A 19,586-nucleotide genomic window follows, 5' to 3' on the forward strand; every position below is an offset into this window, starting at 1 on the left:
ATTAGGGAGCTTATGGAAAAATTAATCTAACCATGGTTGATTTGCTGGTGGATCAATAAGATAATAATATTTTCTAAAAGTTTGAACATAGTCTTCAAAAAGACAAATGTTACATAATTCTAAAAACCAAACCAAACCAAGCCTTAAGTTCCATCAATTGGGGTCGGCTACATGAATCCTTATTCTCCAAGTGGCCCTATCAAAAGCCATTTCATTAGTCAAATTAAGTAGATCCATATCTCTATTTACAACGCTAGCCAACGTTAATCTAGACCTACCCTGTTCCCTATCACTTCCATCTACCGTTACAACATCGCATCTCTTCACTATTGCCTCTGTTGGTCTCCGTTGAATATGACCAAACCATCTAAATCGATTCTCTCTCAACTTATCTTCTATCGGTGCTGCTCCTACCCATTCCTAAATACACTCATTCCTAATTCTGTCTTGTCTAGTCTTGCCACGCATCCACCTTAACATCCTCATCTCAGCCACACTCATTTTATCTACATGTTGTTTCTTGATTGCCCAACACTCCATCCCATACAATATCGCTGGTCTAATAGCCATTCTATAGAACTTACCTTTTAGTCTAGTGGGTATTCGTTTATCGCACAGTATCCCAGACGCACTTCTCCATTTACATCATCCTGCCTTAATTCTATAGGCCACATTCGCATCAATCTCCCCTGCTGTTGTGATAATCAACCCTAAATAACGAAAATGTTCACTCTCGGGCAATTCTTAATTCTCAATCTTCACTTGTCCTCTACTTTTATTGTTATTGTTACTAAATTTACACTCCATGTACTTTGTCTTAGTTCTGCTTATCCGGAATCCTTTAGATTCAAAAGTTTTTCTCCAAATCTCCAACTTTGTCTTAACTCCTTCTTTAGTCTCATCCACTAGCACGATATCGTCTGCAAAAAGCATACACCATGGTACGTCATCCTGAATATTACTCATCAACTCATCCATAACTAAAACAAAAAGATAAGGACTTAAGATAGATTCTTGGTGTAACCCTACAGTGATACGAAATTCATTTGTCTCTGCAGCAGACAATCTAATAGTGGTCACCACCCCTTCATACATGTCCCTAATCACATCAATGTAACATTTTGTCACTCCTTTCTTTTCTAACACCCACCATATTATATCCCGGGGCACTCTATCATATACTTTCTCAAGGTCGATAAATACCATATGAATGTCTATTTTCTTTTCTTTATACTTTTCTATTACTCTCCTCAAAAGATAGATCACTTCCATTATTGACTTGCTAAGCATAAACCCAAATTGATTCTCTAACACCTCTATTATATCTCGCAATTGGCGCTTTATCACTCTCTCTCACACTTTCATTATATGACACATTAGCTTGATTCTTTTATGGTTGTTGCAATCAATTCTTCTGCCTTTCTTTTTCCCTTATTTATTTCTGATGAAACATCTTGATCTATTGTTTCTTTAGATGAGAATGATTGACTATCATCATCATTAGTTGACATATTAATATCATAATTAAAGTGTTGTAAAGGGGTTTCATGTTCTAAATAAGTCTCTTATCAGCTCTAGTAGCCTATTTCGTTCATCAATACCTAAATCTGGGTCTTTATATAATTTTCTCCAATAATCCAATATTTCAACAATATTTTCATATTCAGTCCTATTATATGTATTGGTTTGAAGTACCAGAATATCTTCTGTAACATAAAATAGCCTAGGAATGGACTTATCTCCTAGACTATTCATTCCATCATTATTTATGAAAGATATGGCCTTGTTTGGTTTGTTTTTCAGAAAAATTTTTGAAAAAAATTCTCTACAAACAAATTTTTAAGAGTAATCAAACCAAACAAATTTTTCTAAAAAAAATCTCAAAATTTTGTTTGGTTTCCTACTTTCCAAAATCACACTCTCTCATACATATCAAATCAATCACTTTTTTTAAAACTCTCTATCCAATACAATTTTCCAAAACCATTTCTGAAAAAAGGCAAACCAAACGAGTTTTTGTACTTTTTATCTCAAAAACTACTCTACAAACATAAACCAAACACACCCATAGTTTCTAATTTTGTCACAATGTATATTTGGGTTTTTACTTCTTTGTTTAAGTTAATATTTATTATAGAACCTAAATTGTAATGCTCCCAAAATAATACAATAAACCTATCTATCATGCGGAAGAATATAACAGAAATATAATACTTTCATTCATCAGAGATTACTGTTTAACAACCAGTTAAATGCCATGTAGGCTTACATCTTCCCAAGTCATTGCTTGGTTGCACAAAGTGAGTCTCGCTCATTACATCTTAAGCCCTTGGCTTTACAAATAACAAACATACACACAACCAGGCATAATTAAGAAGCTCTTGCTCCCTGAAAGTCCATCCCCGCTATTGCCTTGGAGAAAACATCTCACCTGCACCTGAAAATGGTATTCCCGTATAGGGTGATGAGCCAACAGCCTAGTAGAAATAATCTAGCACAATATATGAGGTTTAACAAAGGTATAAATACCACGTGCGTAAACAATACCGATACTAAAACATCCACAAGGCCTGCATATTCATATGCCACTAAGATCAAACCTCATTTCCTTTTTCCTTCAATTCGTTTCAAGTTCATATATGCTACTCAATTCATGAGTTAAATTCATTATCTTTCAACAACCAAAATGAGACTACAACTCAATGGTTTCCAAGTATGCAAAACACACATAAACACTTCAAATCTGCCATTTTATGGATATTTCGTCCGAAGGAATCGGCACCCATGTATATTTTCTCAAATATGCCATTTTATGGATATTTCGTTCGCGGGAATCGACATCCATGTATGTTTTCTCAAATATGCCATTATACGGATATTTCGTCCGCAGGAATCGGCACTCATATATATATATGATATCGGGTCTTTCACCTAGGACACTCCGGCCAGCTTGCTTTCAGCGGAGTCCATCCCCTTTCTCCTCTCAAATAAACATACATATACAATGTATTTATAAACATAGTCATATGCAATGACAACCAACATTTGATTAGCATTAAATTGTCTAATCCTCATGCAATTTCTACGACAATCATAGCTATCCTTCACCAATAGCCTAATACAATTATCTCTAAACAGATATTCAATCTCAAGATAAATAGTTCATTCAAAACTTCCAAAAGTGTAAGATAATACATATCTAATTTCACCATCTATACCCATAACCTTCCAATTTCACATTTTCAATGCTAATCCCAATTATTTATACAAAATAATAATTTAATCAAAATTAGGGCAAAATCTCTCTCTTTCCAAATATCAACCCAAACACCAAAACAAACTATTTTGGCACAACATGATCTTATATTCAAGCCTCATACTCATTTACCTCATATTCATCAAATACCCCTATTTTCATTTCACACCAAAATCCTAGATTTGTCCAAACCACAACCAAATCTCATCATCTATACACAATAGCAAATAACTAAGCTAAAAATCATATTAGAGTGTAGAAAATCCCTACCTCAAGAAGAGAAGACGAGCAAAGCAAGGTTGAACTCCAAAAATGGCGAAACCCACTTTTACTTAGATCAATACGAAGCTCTTGAAGCCCTCTACCTTATTCTCAAAGACACTAGGGTCAAGAACTCAATGGATTTAGATGAAATCTTAGAGAAAATGTGAGTTTCTAGAGAGAGAAGCTCAAGATCTGGAAATTTGAAGACTTTTAGAGAGAGAGAGAAAGCAGAAAATGATCTGAAATGTCATTTTCATGATCTGATAAAACGCGGTCCGCTCGAGCGTGGAAATCCCCGTTTGAGCGTAAGACACAGACTCCCGTTCGAGCGTGAAGCCCTGCGCTTGAATGTGAAATACGCTCTTCCAGTATTTTTGCAGACACCGTCCCCGCTTGAGGGCCCGAATGCCTGCCCGAGCATAGAGCAAAATTTGTGAAGCCCGCTCGAGCGCAAGAATGCCCGCTCGAGTGGAAGAGCCAAATTCTGGGCAACAAAGGCTTGGAAAAACAAGCAACCAACTTGCTCCAGACACCCAACTACAACCCAATAACTAACATTAAGAGGAAGACAAGAGAAACGAGACATGAACCACCATTTAACCCATACAAACCCGAGTCTGGAACACCACATAAATTGTCTATTTTAGATTCTATATATTCAACTTTGGATTCTAGATAATTTTGATTTTTATCTAATTTAAAAAACCAAGAGCACATAATATCAGTAATATTATTTAAATTAGAACAAACACTATTTATATTTGCAGACTCTTTAGTAATATACAAACTATGGTCATTATTTTTGTATTTCCAAAGAATATTATATCTTCAGGGTTAATTGCCATAATAGATTGTTGTTGGTACCTAAGACCTTCCTAGTGTATTTATCTGGTGCCTAAAATCTGTCTTTATGATCTTAAAGACTTAAAAATGCCTAATTATGACTAATAGTCAAAAGATCTTAATGAGTATATGAGCTTTGTAAGAGCTTTGACATACACTAAACAAAAAACTTGAATTTTTTTTTTAGTCTTTAGTGAACTTTTTTTTTCAAATTAACATTATTACATTATAGATTCATCTAAATTAGATGCAATTAAAAAAAGAAAAACAAATTTAACTAAAAAAGAAAAACAATTCACTAAAGACAAAAAAATAAAAATATACTGACTCAATCACTTATATTGTCAATTCTGAAATGAAAAATTTACTATCGTTTTTTTTTTATCTTTAGTGAATTTTTTTTTAGTTAAATTTTTTTTTTATTTTTTTAGCTGCATCTAATTTAGATGCATCTATAATGTAATAATGTTTAAAAATAAATTTGAAAAAAAAAAAGTTCACTAAAGACTAAAAAATTTCAATTTTTTTGTTTTTTTATTTTTTATTTTTTGTATATTTAGTGAATTTTTTACATCACATATGGAGCTGATGTGTTAGTGATGCGACAAATTCTATTACTTTTTTGGATGGAAGTTAGTTGTAATGACTGTTTTCGTTGTGCGTCTTTTCCTCTTTGTTTACCTTGTTAGGGTGACGAGTTCCACTTGGGGCATTATTGTTCGTTGGAGTTTGTTGTGTTTAGAAGCTGTTCTCAAAAGGTTAGTCCTTGTTTGCTTCCGTGTCAAGTTCCACACGTCTCGGAGTGTGCGGGGTCAAGCCCGGAGGATCGGGAGTTGAGTCGAGACATTCCCGGGCTGAGGACCAGGGCCGCACGTGCAGGAGGTGAGGCCGCACGTGCGGATTTCAGGGGTGAGGTGTGCAGCACATTGCTAAATAAGCAGGTGCAGCTGAGGTGTGGGGAGAAGAGGGCCGCACGTGCGGGAGTGTTGGCCGCACGTGCGAGAGCACGCGCCCCACGTGCGGGAGGTAGGTGGATCCGAATTTTTGTTTTATTTCCTCCTTTTTTGGGCTGATTGAATGCTACTTTTGTGTATCTCTCTCTCTCTAAAAACATTTCCTCTCCATTCTCTCTACATTTCCTACTAAAAACCTCACAAGATCTTTGATTTCTGCAAATCCATTGGGATTTAGATCTAAGTTCTTCATCAAAGTTGGCTGTCTAGGCGAGAGCTACGTTGTGTGCGGTGGAGATCGAGTTTTATCGTCATTGATTTTGGGATTTTCAACTCATTTCTCCTCCAACCTTGAGGTAGGGATTTTCTTGAGTTATATATATGTTTTTTGCAAGATCAAGACGATTTTCGAAATCATCTTTTGTTTAGTTGGAATGACAAGGCATCATTGAACATGTTGGTTTTCAAATGATGAAGGTGTGTTTTACTTTCAAAAATGCATGGCATGGCATAAACATTTCATCTCTCGAGACTTGTGTAAAATGTATATACTTTGTTAAGAATTCTCTACTGGGCTTTATGCTCACCCTACAGGATTTTTGTGTAGGAAAAGATGTGGTGATTCCGCCTAACTAAAGGTGTGAAAATGTGTGCAGAGAGTAGAATGTGCTCATTTGCTGTGACTCTAATTGCAAGCCAGGGGCTTTATATGTGTAGGTTTGAATAACCGTTTTGTGTAACTAGACTCAAGCCTCGGATACTTGTAAACCCTTAGGGGTATTTGTTGTTTAATTAATTGTTGTTGGATTAATTGTATTATCACATGAAGACTATTCACATCATGTAATGCGAGTATGAGGATTTATTATCAATTTTTACTTTAAAGAGCCATGGCTATTGTATTACCATTTGAGCATGAAAATTGAGGCGTGACATTAGTTCATGAGTAAAGTGGGAAGTATTGCAAACATAAAGGGACAAAGTAGGAAGGATTACAAACATGAAGGACCAAAAGTGGGAAAAATCAAACTTAAAGGGTCAAAGTGGGAAGGATTGCAAACATGAAGGATCAAAGTGGGAAGGATTGTAATATAAAAGGCTAAAATGAGAAAAATCAAACTTAAAAATCCAAAGTGAGAAATGGGTGAAACTTTAGGGGGACTTTAGGGGGACAAAGCGTAATTTATCTTTTTTAATATATAAATTTAGGACGCAGGTTAATAAAAGTATTTATAATATTTTATATTTATTAACATATTATTTATATTAGGGCATAAAATTATTTGACTTGCGAAAACCGCCTTATCTAATTTGACCACCATACAAATGGATGATTTTGAGTGTACAATAGAATCAAATGCCGTTTAAAATATGACTTTGTTGAGGTGGGTGGGGCTCAAGTTTTACCTACATTTGCAAGCACCACACCACGCACTTGCACAATTTAAAAAAAAAAAAAAAAACCCCTTGAACCATTTATCTTCTGTTTATTGACAAATTCATATTAGATTTTTTTTCTCAAACCAATCCAAACCGTCAAAATCGAATCAGTTTGCCTTCACAACATTTTATTTGGCAACACTTGCGTACTGTGATTATTAGGACTGTGCACAATACTACCATAACCGTCAAAATTGCACTGAATTGAGCCAAACCGGGATTTTTTTTAATTTTTGGCGGGCAGATTGGCGGGTTGGGCTGCCAAGCATTGGCGTGAGTGGCGACTGGAGGAAGGCAACCCGCCTGCTCTAACCGACCCGACCCGCCTATCTTTATTTTTTTATTTTTTGTAAATTTTGGTTTAGTATCCGAATGGATTAATAAGGATTTTAATTTATCAGTATATTTTTGTTTTAATTTTGGATCGTCTAATTTACTAATAAGGTCAATAAGGGCAGATTCTTCTTGAGTGTTTTTGGTAAGAACGGTAACTTGTTTAACTGATTTGCAACAAACATCATTACATCCTATATTAATGTTGTCATTAGAATCATCACTTGGGATTGGTAATCAGATGAAGTATGAGGATGGTCAGAAAAAGAGGAACTAGTAATAGATTGATTTAATTGAAAAATTTCGTATAATTGATTTTTGGAGTTATCATCAATTTGAAGTTGATTAACTTTATCTTTTAACTTTTGTTTTTTTATTTTTGTTTTTAAAAAATACAGATATGCGTAGAAACTCAATAACACATTACACAGCACAGCTTCCATACACTCTCACACGCACACAATCAATTCTCAAATTAGACCCTAACTCCTCTAACATCTCACCGTATTCACAGACTGGTGAACAACATTTGTCTCACCCCTTGCTCCTCCACCACGCCGATCGCCATCATCATCGCCTCTATTAGCCTTGCCGGTCGCCGTCGCCGTCGCCACTAGTAGCCTTGCCGGTAACCGCCGCATCTCTTTTTCTGCTGTCTCTTTCTCTTATTCTCTGTTTTGGGTTTCTTTGTCGTGTTTTTTTACGAAATGGGTCTCTAGATTTGGACCTTTTGCTTCTTGATTTGGTGTTTCTGTGTTTTCTAGGGCTGGAAAGAGAAGATATATGTATTCCCAGTGGCGTAGCAGGAATTGAGTGAAGAGGGGCACAAACAACATTAATTTGTTTTTTTCAATTACTAAACTTAAATATTAAAAGTTCATTTAGATAAATGTGAATTTTAAATTAAAAGATTTGAGATTAAATTTTATATAAATATTGGGGAATAACTATTTTATAAGTGGATTGGAAAATTAAAATAGAAGATAAGTTGAAATAGAAATGACATATTTTAGTATAGAAATTCTATAAAACATACCGTAAAAAAAAAGTGTCTATCATATGTCACAATTATGATATTCGTAGTCTTTAGTTATAACACGTTATAGTGTTAGATATAATTTAGTTATAACTTCTTGTGATTGTTATTTTGGTTATGGCTATATATCAAGTAATAGTTAGTTATAACTTAGTCTGATATTAGTTATGACCTATTGTAATTTTTTTTTTATTATTATTATTATTTTTTGTATAATTGAAGATGTGTTGCTTAATTATAATTTATATAGTGGTCATTTGAGTTATGAATGGAAAGAAACACATGGAGGATAAACTTTACATGTCAAATGTAACTAACAATCTAATAAATTTCTTATCTTCATTGAAATTAATTATGTTTGCATGTCAATAATGATAGACATCACCATTATATTGAAATTTTCGTAGATAATAATAATGATTTATTATAATCTCTTTATTTTCAATTAGAATAACCATTATTGTTTTCGTAATTTTAAAAATGTCATTGATATTTCACTTTAAATAATATTTTTATAAATTTTTTTATTTAAAATATTTTCTTTATGTTAAAAAAAAATCCCAAAACCCAAGGGGTGCATGTGACCCCCCTGTGCCTCCGCGACTGTATATTCCCTTGTATTGGACACATGTTTTGCAATGGGTTTTCAATCTTGTTCAAATCTGAGTTTTGCAATGGGTTTTTTAGAGATATATTCAAATATGAGTTTTCAATCTTGTAATGCAAATTTCTTCATTTCTTCTTTTGCTGCATTTTTTTTTTTTTTCAAATCATTCCCCCCTCCCCCCTTCCCTTCCTCTATTCTTCTGGAGAAAAGATTGCTTTGCTTATTAACAGATTGATATATATCCATCAATTACTTTTTCCATACGTAACAGAAACTAGGATCCCATTCTTTGTTTGTTTTTCCTGTTTAACTTTTGAGTAGAATTGTTGGAGACATTATCTAAAAATTTTGTGAAAGAATTATATGGTTTTAATGAATCTGTGAATAAAATTTTGTGAAAGAATTATTTTGTAAAAGAATTTGTGAATAAAATTAGTATTGCTGATATATGATATATGATATACACAAAAAAAAAAAAGGTAACTGAAATTTTATCTGAAAATGAATTATATGATATATATTTAAAATTAGTATGATGTGAATCTTATCTAGAATGACTGTGATTTATAAATATATTTATCTGAATATTTTCCAAGTATTTTTTTTAAAATTTGTAATATTGCTGATAAATATTGTAGCCAGAGCAATTTTGCCTCAAAATTACATGATTGGGCTAGTATATTGCCGCAAAGATTGACATTGATATACACAGACAGACACATGCATGTTATATATGCACTTGTTTCCTTTGAGTGCAGTCCACTTCAAATTCTCCTAGTGGTCATGCTTTTTTGGGCCTGAATCTGGTTTGATTCAAATTCATTATTATAGTTCTTGTAATTTGGTCATTTTTTCCTAGATCTCAACTGAGGTTCTGAAGTGTGTGTTTGTATATTAGTAGGAAACTTTTGAATGCAACTAGCACTTGAATAATGAACCATAAATCAAGATCGACCCAACACAAGTTTGTTATCTATTATATAATGGTTGCTTGTTATATAACAAAATCCTTGTTGGCTTGTTGGACCAAAACACTATTGCAATTTGCAATCAACCAAGTTTAGGAAAGAAGTTGGCCTTGTTTTCTTTTTCTTAGTCATTCATATAAGCTATTTAATCTGTTTATAGCTGATGTATACTCCAAGGCAAAACTTGATGAACTTGGAGAAACTCATTGTAGTTTGACTACTCATGTGAAACTCAAGCAAATGTTTGTGACATTGGATGATCCATGATGCTTCTTACTTTGGTTCAGCTTATGGAACTACTTATAGGTTTGTTTATTTGAGGAAATTGTGTCAAATTGTTTGCTCAGTTTCTGCTTATATCTTGTGAGTCAAAAATAGTTTAAATAAGCTGAACAAAATTTATAATTTGAAAGTTGGGGAGAGATGCTTTTAGCTTTTTCTTTTTGATTTTCAATTTTCCACTTGCAAAAAATTTGCACCAAATAGGCTCATGTATGTCCACAGCGAACTGGATTGATCAGATTTCATGTGATGGAGTATAGGATTTTTAAGAGTTTAGTTCAGTTTTGAGATCATCTAATTATCTTATTATTGTTATGTTGTGTTTTGTTTTTATGGATGAACACCAAGTTTGATGCTTTCAGATGGAATTTGTCATGGATTAGTAGTGATTTTAGTCAATAAATGGAATAAAGAGCTTATAATCCCTGAAGTTTGACATTTCTGTGGATTAGCTCTAGAATTTATGTTACCCTCATTCAGTTACTATTAAACAAATAATTAAATCTACTGCTTAAAGAGCAAAAACACAATCCAGTCCAAGTCCATAATATTTTAAAATACAATCCATAATATTGCTGAAAATTAATTTGAAACATGCTTTCTCAGTTTTAAATATTTTTACTTATCATCATTGTAAATTTTTTATTTTGTACTAGATAATGGATGAGGGAAATGCAGGTAATAGTTGTTTTGATGGTGGAAACCCTTCTACACTAGTCCAAGTCCCAACTGCAGAATCAACTATTGTTACTAGTTCTTGAGGTTAGACTTAATTCTTATTTTTGAAATTCTTGTTGAGCTTGATGATTATATTAACTTTTAATTTACTAGTTTGTCAATGTTTAATGTTAGATTAGATGAATGAACATCTATTTTAATTTTGACTATTTTCGTTAATATATAAATTAGATCTTTTTACTCTTTAATTCAAGTTTTGTAATTTAAATTATTTTTTTTATAAACCGCCAATTTACTCAAACTGCCAAGTTGAAACTGTCAATATTTGCCAACCGAACCGCCGGTTTTTGATAAGAAAAATGGCAATTTCTAATAACATTTTTATCAATCTACCACCCGTTGTACGGTTTCTATTTTACTCTTAAACCACACCAACTCGCATTGCGCACACCCCTAGTGGCTGCCACACCGTCGTTGAGGTTCGTCGGCCAGCATCTTCTTAGGTAAACTCTCTTCTTCCCCAACTCTAGGAATTTTAATTTTAAAATTTGGCGCTTTTGAATTAGGGCTTGTTTAATTTAAAATTTTAATTTTATTGTTGTTGTTCTAGGTTGTTTTTCTCTATTTTAATTTAATATCCTAACCCAATAATGCATGGGGGGGGGGGGGGTGCGCTTTGCTAGCATATTTCATTTTGACAAAGGAGTTGGATATGTAGGATGGATTGATTGTGGCTTTGTGCCATGACTTGCACGCAAAAGGAATATCCAACACCGGTGATTCAATTCCAACTCTTCCAAACACATTCACCAAGCAATCCATTTTCTTCAACTCCTCCCATTTTCCTCCTATCTACGCCAACAAATAAATAACTACTATTATTTTCCTTACAGACTATAAAATTAAATTTAAAAGCAATAGAAAAAACTATGAACACTTTAAATCATCTAGATGTCCATGTATATGTATGTATGTATGTACCAAAGAATGCAAAACGTAAGTAAAGAGAGAACCTTTCAAAAGTAATAATACTTGCCAGAGAAAAGATACAGACCCATATCCTGATTTGGGTTACTCACTATATCAAAGTAATTTTTGATTTTTAACCTAGTTTAATATTTTATTGTTGTTTTGTTATGGTACTTTTTGTTGGAAATCTAGCACTAATCTCACTACAAATGGCATATACAACATACGTACAGATTGCATATATGACATGAAATTCTCTCGTCTAGTCTACACTTCTACCTAGAGGATATGAACTAGCCCAAAAAAATATAGAATAGTGCATGTATTTTGGCAAAAACAGTGAGTCACTTTCATTCATTGATATCATTATGTTTTAATTTTCATTATTTTGTTTCAGTTTTAGGTTCATTCAATTTCAGTTTCAATTGTGAAAGAGCAAAAATGGAGATTGATTCAAATAGTGGTGACAATCCTTCATTCGAAGTTGTTTGCTTATAGTTCGCATATTGTCCATTTGCACTTCTCCTGGAATTCCATCACCTCTACATTATAAATTTGTAGGCAAACACCATCTAATAAAACCACCGCAATCATTACAAGAGTAAAATAATTTGTTTTTGTTTCGCTCCGTCTCAGAAATTCAAATAGTTGTCTTTTTATGACATCTAGGACAATTTTTGTTGCAATATATGTCAATCGATCTAAGCTACTGCCGTTAACGCTTGAAGTTGACATTTGCAAAAATAAAAAGCCAAAAGAAAAAGACTATATTACAATTACAATTCAAGTAGCTATGACTTTCCAGTTGTTTTGAGTAAAGCACAATTACAATTCAATCACAAGTCTAAAAATCTGCCAATGAGGAGCTGAGGCAAAAGTTTTCGATGATTATGGTGAGCAAATCAAACACTGATGTGATAAAGTTTGGGATGATTAACTCTTAGTCGTTGCTTGTTTTCCGGCGACCTTCGAATTTTCTGGCAATCTTCTTGGACCCTCTCATACACTCTGCTCTACATCTTCTTAAATTTCTCAATCTATCTATGATAATCAACTCTCCTATATTCGGACCTCAAATTCCTTCATTTCAAATCTGTGTTCCAAACAAAACCTAAATGTCATTTCAAGCACACCAGGACCTTCAGTTTTGCAATCTTCACAAAAGCTCATTGAATTAACTAGATTGGAAACTCTTAAGCAGAACTGTTGCAAATCACAATGCAAAATAATGCAAACCCAAAACAATGAAAACCCACTTAGGATTTTTATCAAACAGTTGGTGTTCTTGCAGTAAATCCCATGTATCAGCATAAAAAGAAAGCATAGACGCACATAACTAATGACAATCAACTAGTAACCACTAAAAAAAAAAATTGAAGAAAACACCACCACCACTACATCATCCATCATCATCATCAAGAAATCAAGCCATAGTCGGCAAGGGATGACGCAGACGAGGGACAAGATTAGAAAGGTGGGTCTGAGGTTTCACAATCCTAGCCGACAGAGGAAGCGTGTCGTCCGTGTTTGAGTCAAGTATATCTGCAAAAATGAGGTCGAAAGCTTGAGAAGAGGAACTAACAAAAGAGGAAACTTTCAGAAAGAAAAAAGGTTTTTATTACCCTTGTGTATAGCTGCCTCAGGGGTAGGCCTGATAGGGGCAGCATGGCCAATATCCGAAACAAGGAACATCAACAATCGCGGGACTAGAAGATGGGGTGAGGTCTTGCATAACGAAGAAGATAAAAGTGCTCATTTAAGAAAACATAACCCCAAAAGGAAAAGTAGCTATGAAAAAGAACCAAAAAATGTCTATTTAATACCTGGCGGAGCCTTTAAAAAATAGGAACGTTGGCATCGGGAGCCCGCTTATGAGCCATCATCCTGATGCGAGTCATTTGAGGACCAAAAACCTTATTCAAAAGGACCGGCTCCGAGACAGCAACCATCGAACTGGTTGGGGCAGATGAAGCAAAGAAACTTTCATACATATGGTTAAACTTTCGGGACTTGGGCAACCGAAATGTTAAATCTTTCTTATAGATTAGCAAGGTGAACAGACAACCAGCTTACTTCGAACAAACTCGATGAAGGCATCAATATTCTTCCACCAGTGAAACCCCCTACCCGACTCAAGCACGGCAGTGTTAGATAACCGGATGCAGGAAGTAAGGCATGTAGGAGTCCACGAGTAAAGCGTACGTGACACTCTAAAAAGGACAATAGAGAGACTGATCGAACCCAAATTGACATGTCACCTCATTAGGCCTATAGGCAACACTCCCAAAGCCTTTCTCGTGCCATACCGACAGAGAGCTGGGACAAACCATTATCAAGACATCAATAAGATGCGCAGAAGCATCCTTTGGCAAAGGAAATTGATACTGACTGGGGAGAAGCATGGCAAATAGGTGACGCCGCCACACCCACATAAGAGCGAGCCATGATGCCCTGAAAATCATCTACTAAAGTGTTCAGAGATAGAGTGGAAATGAAGCGAGATCAACAGTTGACAAGTTCTCGCCTTCTTAAACAAAGGGAACCCATCCCTATCTACTACCTCCCCGAAGAGCTTTCGTCTTGAAAACAGTCGGAGCAGCGGCGAACTTCGAGAATCTCTTAAAAATGAAGCAAAGTAAGAACTGATTGTGGACGAAGGAGATAGGCTCATAACGGCCCATAAACCATACCATATCCCGATGAAGCAAATCCAATCGGTAGTATAGTTCCCAAGAAACAGTGGAGCCAAGGGGATTCGATCTCCCTTAAAGAATTTGACCACCGGTGGAAAGACGAAGGGGTTAAGAGTATCCGGAGGTGTGCTTGGAAGGATAAAAAAGAAGAGTAAGCAGGTTAGGAACCCTAGAGAGAAACTCAGAGCCATACATTGGACCAACCTCATACTCTTGAGAAGCGGGGTCAATATCTTTAGCTAAGGGCTGAAGATCTCTAAAGAAATGAAGGATCCATACAATATAGGAAGCTTGGTCCCTTCTTACCTGTAGCCTTCCTCTTTGGGCCATCAAATCAGGAACTCAACCGACCACAATCTTTAAGATTTTGTTTCAAAGGCTCATTATCGGAAGGAATCCGCTCAGGGCAAAAGACATCAGGGCCCTTTACCTCCAAGTGCAGTAAGATAAATACATCTTCAAGCGTCGGCTCCATTTCACGGTTACCAAGCATGAAGGTGTGTATCTCAGTACTCCATCGGAGAGCCATAGCTTCCAGTTTGGCATTATTGCGTCGGATGGATAATGATTGAGAGATCCTCACAGGAATTAGCAGTCGGGTCGCCTGAAGCCTCTAACAGAAGCCCTTGTCCAAAAGGATATCATCAACCCATTCTTGCCAACCAAAGGGAAGATTGGAAAAAGCTTTGAATTGAGGGTAGTAGTAAGGGAAATCCCTTCGCTCAATTTTGAGACGCAGCAACGAGGAATGAGAGTTTCCTGTTTGGAGTCAATGTCTTCAGAAAGATACAGAGGTGCCCCCCTCGGAGTTGGAGGAGGAGAGGTGGTGGATCTAGCTGATCCCCAGAACGGGTCTTTTCTGCCAAAATAGGGTGATTTCTTCCACTTGGATGCCAGAGGAACAACTCTCTCTTTCATAAGTGCTGGTTCTGAGGGCCCTGGAATGATGGATCTCTTTCGGGAAGCCATATAGCTGAAACAATAAAGATGACAAGTAGGAGCAAACAGTATCAAATTTAGATTATTAGAGACGAGCTGATAGCAAACAAATGGTAACAATTTATTTATGCTACTGCATTTTATTTCTCTAACCCAATTCGTAATTAACAAAAAGTAGGGATTGGTCTTTCTGGGTTTGTCTCTCGTGAGTCAACACAAATCAACAAGAATCCCAACGAAATTTTGGCATCAACTATTTATATCTCGAAGTATCCACAAGTGACAATACATGGCTCAACGCTCAACTTCAACATTAATTCTTGAAGCAAAAGCATTCTCTAGCTTCCGGTGTCAGGAATTCATTTGTCAAGTATGGTGTGCTTACACTGTCAACAAATTCTATATTAAGAGTTTGAGCATGATATCTACTTTAGGTCAAAGGGTTCTAGAATATGACGTGCAATTGTTTGTAAAGTTCATGACCTGGGAAAAAGAATTAATCAATATGCAGTTAATTTTAAAATGATAAGAAGAATTAGGATAACTTCAAAAATTGAGGGTTTAGAACCATGAAACTAGTTTTAATATCAAAGTTGGAGTTTTCATTTCATTCAGGAATTTAGATAATTCAATAGGCGGTGGTTGTTCTAATTTTAAGAGTTCAACGTTTTTGTGGATTTGAGCTTAATAATGAATCTGGCTATTTTAAATCACTTAGAACAATATGGAGCCACATATTGTCTGGGACTTTAGCTTCATTGGCTATTCGCTATGTGACTAGTATAGATTGGAGTGTCGTTGTAAGTAAATTTTGTGTTCTTGTTGATTGAAGTTCCTTTAGCAAAGTTGGTTGTTGGAAGTGGTTCCGCCAGTGTATGAGTTCTCAAGTCTAGTTTTGAAGTGAGATGTTGAACAGCTTTGGTGAGAAATGACATAATCGAAGCCTTGGTGATATTCTTCTTTGACTTGAACTAAGAGCATCTCCGGCAATGCTAGTCAAAATATTTAGCCTTCTCGCTTATAAAATTTTCAATTAAAAAAATATGGTTGTTGAAAAAATATAATTGCATTTAAAAAATGAAATAAATAATATTTATTTTAGAAATAGTTAAAATAGGGAGTATTGTTGGAATGTGTATTGAAAAAGTGAATACCTAAAATACAATAAGTGAATTTTAGCTAGTTATTTTGACTAACCATTGTTGGAGATGCTCTGACTCAACCGAAGTAGCTAGTCATTATTCACAAAACTATTTTAGCTATAGCCTTTTGACCAGTTTGTTGAAGAGATTTTTCATGAGTTTGGCTAGTTATTTTAGTTAGATTGATAGTTTAGCTAGTCTATTGTGGATGTTCTAATGGTGGTTAATAGATAACTTTTTCACTTAGATAGCATGTTGCTCCATGAAGATTATTTCTCTCAGAAAGGGTTAGCTTCACAAATTTGTTGGATGCAGAACATATTTGTGCTTTTTTATATATTTATCTTTGTAAAACAATAGATAATGCTTGTTACCAGTCAATATGGTTTTATGGGACTCTATTCTTGAGATAATTTAACATTTCTATGAATGCTTCCTTCATCTAGATCCTTATTAGTTGTTTCAAAGAAATTTTGACTTTGAATTCATTTGAACTAATGTCTGTTCTGATTTTTCTTTTCAATTTCATGACAGCAGATTTCTTGGTGACTATTGCCAACTGACTCCTGCAATCTCTACATCAAATGAAGGTTGTTTTTTGTTTGTCAGTTCCCTAAATTTCTGCTTGGATTTGTGAACACTTGAGATTTCTAGTAAATCTGTAAATTTGATTGTAACAATCCATTTCCAAACTAAAATGTCTCTCCGAAGACCCCCACTACCCCGTCTCCTTCTGAACAACGTCTCTTGCATGAGAAATGCCCAACAAATCCTCCGTCACGTAAATATCTCCCTTCATGACGGTGGGGCACTTGTGTTGACAGGCGCCAATGGCTCAGGCAAAACCACTTTCTTGCGCATGTTAGCCGGATTCTCCAAACCTTCAGCTGGTGAGATCCTCTGGAATGGTCATGCCATAACTGACTCGGGGGTTTTTCACCAATACAAGCTTCAACTCAACTGGCTTTCTCTCAAAGATGCGATCAAAGAGAAATTCACTGTCCTTGACAATGTTCAGTGGTTTGAAGTTCTTGAAGGCAAGCAAGGGAAGTCTCTCCCTGCTCTGGAGCTTATGGGGCTTGGAAGGTTGGCGAAAGAGAAAACGAGGATGCTCTCAATGGGTCAACGGAAAAGGCTACAACTTGCGAGGTTGCTGGCAATTGATCGACCGATTTGGTTGCTCGACGAGCCTTCGGTGGCATTGGATAATGACGGGGTCAAGTTGCTGGAGTATATTATTGCAGAGCACCGAAAGAAGGGTGGGATTGTCATCGTAGCAACACATTTGCCGATTAAGATTGAAGATGCCATGTATTTGAGGTTGCCACCAAGGTTCCCAAGAAAAATGACTTTGGTAGACATGCTTGATCGAGCTGGTTAGAGAAGTAAGATGTTAATTCCATCAATTTTTTGGACATCATGTAGTATGCCCAGAAGCTGAATCAATGAAAGCATGAAGAAAGCATACGTTGGACGGAACCAAAGTGACCTCGATGTTCAATATAAAGGTAGTTACTTTGCTTAAATTATTTTTTGTTGCCCAGTTGAAGAACTTTAGGCATGTTTAAGCTATAGTTGTAGTCTTCGTTGTCTACTGCATACAAAACATCAATCAACATCTTATAAAAAGGGTGACAATTAAAATTTTCATTTAGAAGCTCCATGGACCTTGAGATAGGATTTAGGTGTTGGCAATTTTTGCGTGACCAGGTCTCGGCTTTATTTTGTAATGGGGCTTAGTAGTTGAGGGGGCTGAAAGTGTCTTGTTCAAGTACAATATTAGACCAAGATTTTGTATTGCTGATTTTCTACATTTTGTTGGACCTTGAGATAGGATTTAGGTGTTGGCAATTTTTGCGTGACAAAATGGTCTCGGCTTTATTTTGTAATGGGGGCTGAAAGTGTCTTGTTCAAGTACAATATTAGACCAAGATTTTGTGTTGCTGATTTTCTACGTTTTGTTTAATATTTTAATTTTATTTGTTTTTTGTTGGCTTGAAATTTTGGATAGCTCTTTGATATATGAAGCTTCAGAGTTGTATGGGGATGTTTTGCAGAGTACAACCATACAGTGTCATGAGATTGTGCATTACATAAACTGAAGCTTTGACTCGCCAGATCCACTGAAGGGAAAAAGTAAGTTTGAAAAAATAACTTTAGAATAGGAAAAGCTATAAAATAAATAAATAAATAAAGTGAACACAAATATTGAGATCAAGATGGGGTTTATGGGGTCTGTTCTTGTGGTTGGATTATCTCATGGGTTGGGATTCTGTGTTTAAAATTTTGTTCTACCTTCAATATATTCTTAGTCATACCATTGTTCATGAGATTTTGGTGTTTTGAAATTTCTGTAATTAAGAGTGCCTTGGGAACATAGGAATAGAAAATTTAAAAACAGAAAATTCCTATCTGTTTGTGTTTCAAAGGTTTGCTTGGTGGAGTGGAGACATAGGCAATGCTAGTGCATTGGATGGAGTTATTGGGTGTTTTGTGTTGGGAAGTTGGTTAAAAGTTTATTTTTATGGCCTTTTTTAGCTTTTTTTGAAAAAAAGTGTAAAAAGTAAAGATGATGCGACTTAAAATAGATTAAAAGTCAAAATTTGGCTTTTAACTATGTTCCCAAATGGGTAATTATTTTATATTTGTAAAGTAGCATGTGGTATTATTTATCGGGCACTTACAGTAAGTTTCATACACAAAATTCAAAATCCATCTAATCTCAAAACAAAGTACTTGAACTAATCAGTTCTACATATTTTTAATTGTTACCAAATTTTTTTTTTTTTTTTTTTTATCACTTTAAAAATACTGCTACATCCAACGATTTCTGTTAGACTCGCCAAAGACTCGTCGGAATATTCAGCATCATCGAAAAGTCTCTAGAGCATCACTGGAAGTTCGCTGGAGTGTTTTGAGTATCGCCGGAAGTTCGCCGAAGTGTTCTGAACGTCACTGGAAAATATCAGGAATATCATCAGAGATTCACCGGAATATTCAGAATATTGTCCCCCCCCCCAAATAAAAGAATAAATGCAGAAATCATAATTAAAAAACATAACAACAACAAACAACTAAGCAAATAATCTGTAACATTGATCAAACTGAAAAGTAAGTTTTGAAACTGTAAAATGTAACAGTTTCAAAGTATTATTCTATTAAGCTGGAAAATATATTAAGAAA

At 35.1% G+C, this 19,586-nt stretch overlaps 1 protein-coding gene across 1 annotated transcript; it reads left to right on the plus strand.

Annotated features, from left to right (window-relative positions):
• The first annotated feature begins 11,032 nt into the window (after nt 1-11,032).
• ABCI1 (non-intrinsic ABC protein 10) lies at nt 11,033-18,404 on the plus strand. The gene is made up of 3 exons (XM_082868392.1): nt 11,033-11,163; nt 16,938-16,993; nt 17,228-18,404. The coding sequence occupies exon 3, from the start codon at nt 17,263-17,265 to the stop codon at nt 17,782-17,784; it is 522 nt and encodes a 173-aa protein (XP_082724518.1). The 5' UTR covers nt 11,033-11,163; nt 16,938-16,993; nt 17,228-17,262; the 3' UTR covers nt 17,785-18,404.
• The last annotated feature ends 1,182 nt before the right edge of the window (nt 18,405-19,586 follow it).

The sequence above is a fragment of the Camellia sinensis genome, chromosome 5 (genome assembly GCF_055761805.1).
Source record: "Camellia sinensis isolate YWXY chromosome 5, ASM5576180v1, whole genome shotgun sequence".
NCBI lineage: Eukaryota > Viridiplantae > Streptophyta > Magnoliopsida > Ericales > Theaceae > Camellia > Camellia sinensis.

What these genes read in the sequence shown, in the direction of transcription:
- ABCI1 (XM_082868392.1), top strand. Translation starts at nt 17,263, where the DNA reads ATGTTAGCCGGATTCTCCAAACCTTCAGCTGGTGAGATCCTCTGGAAT.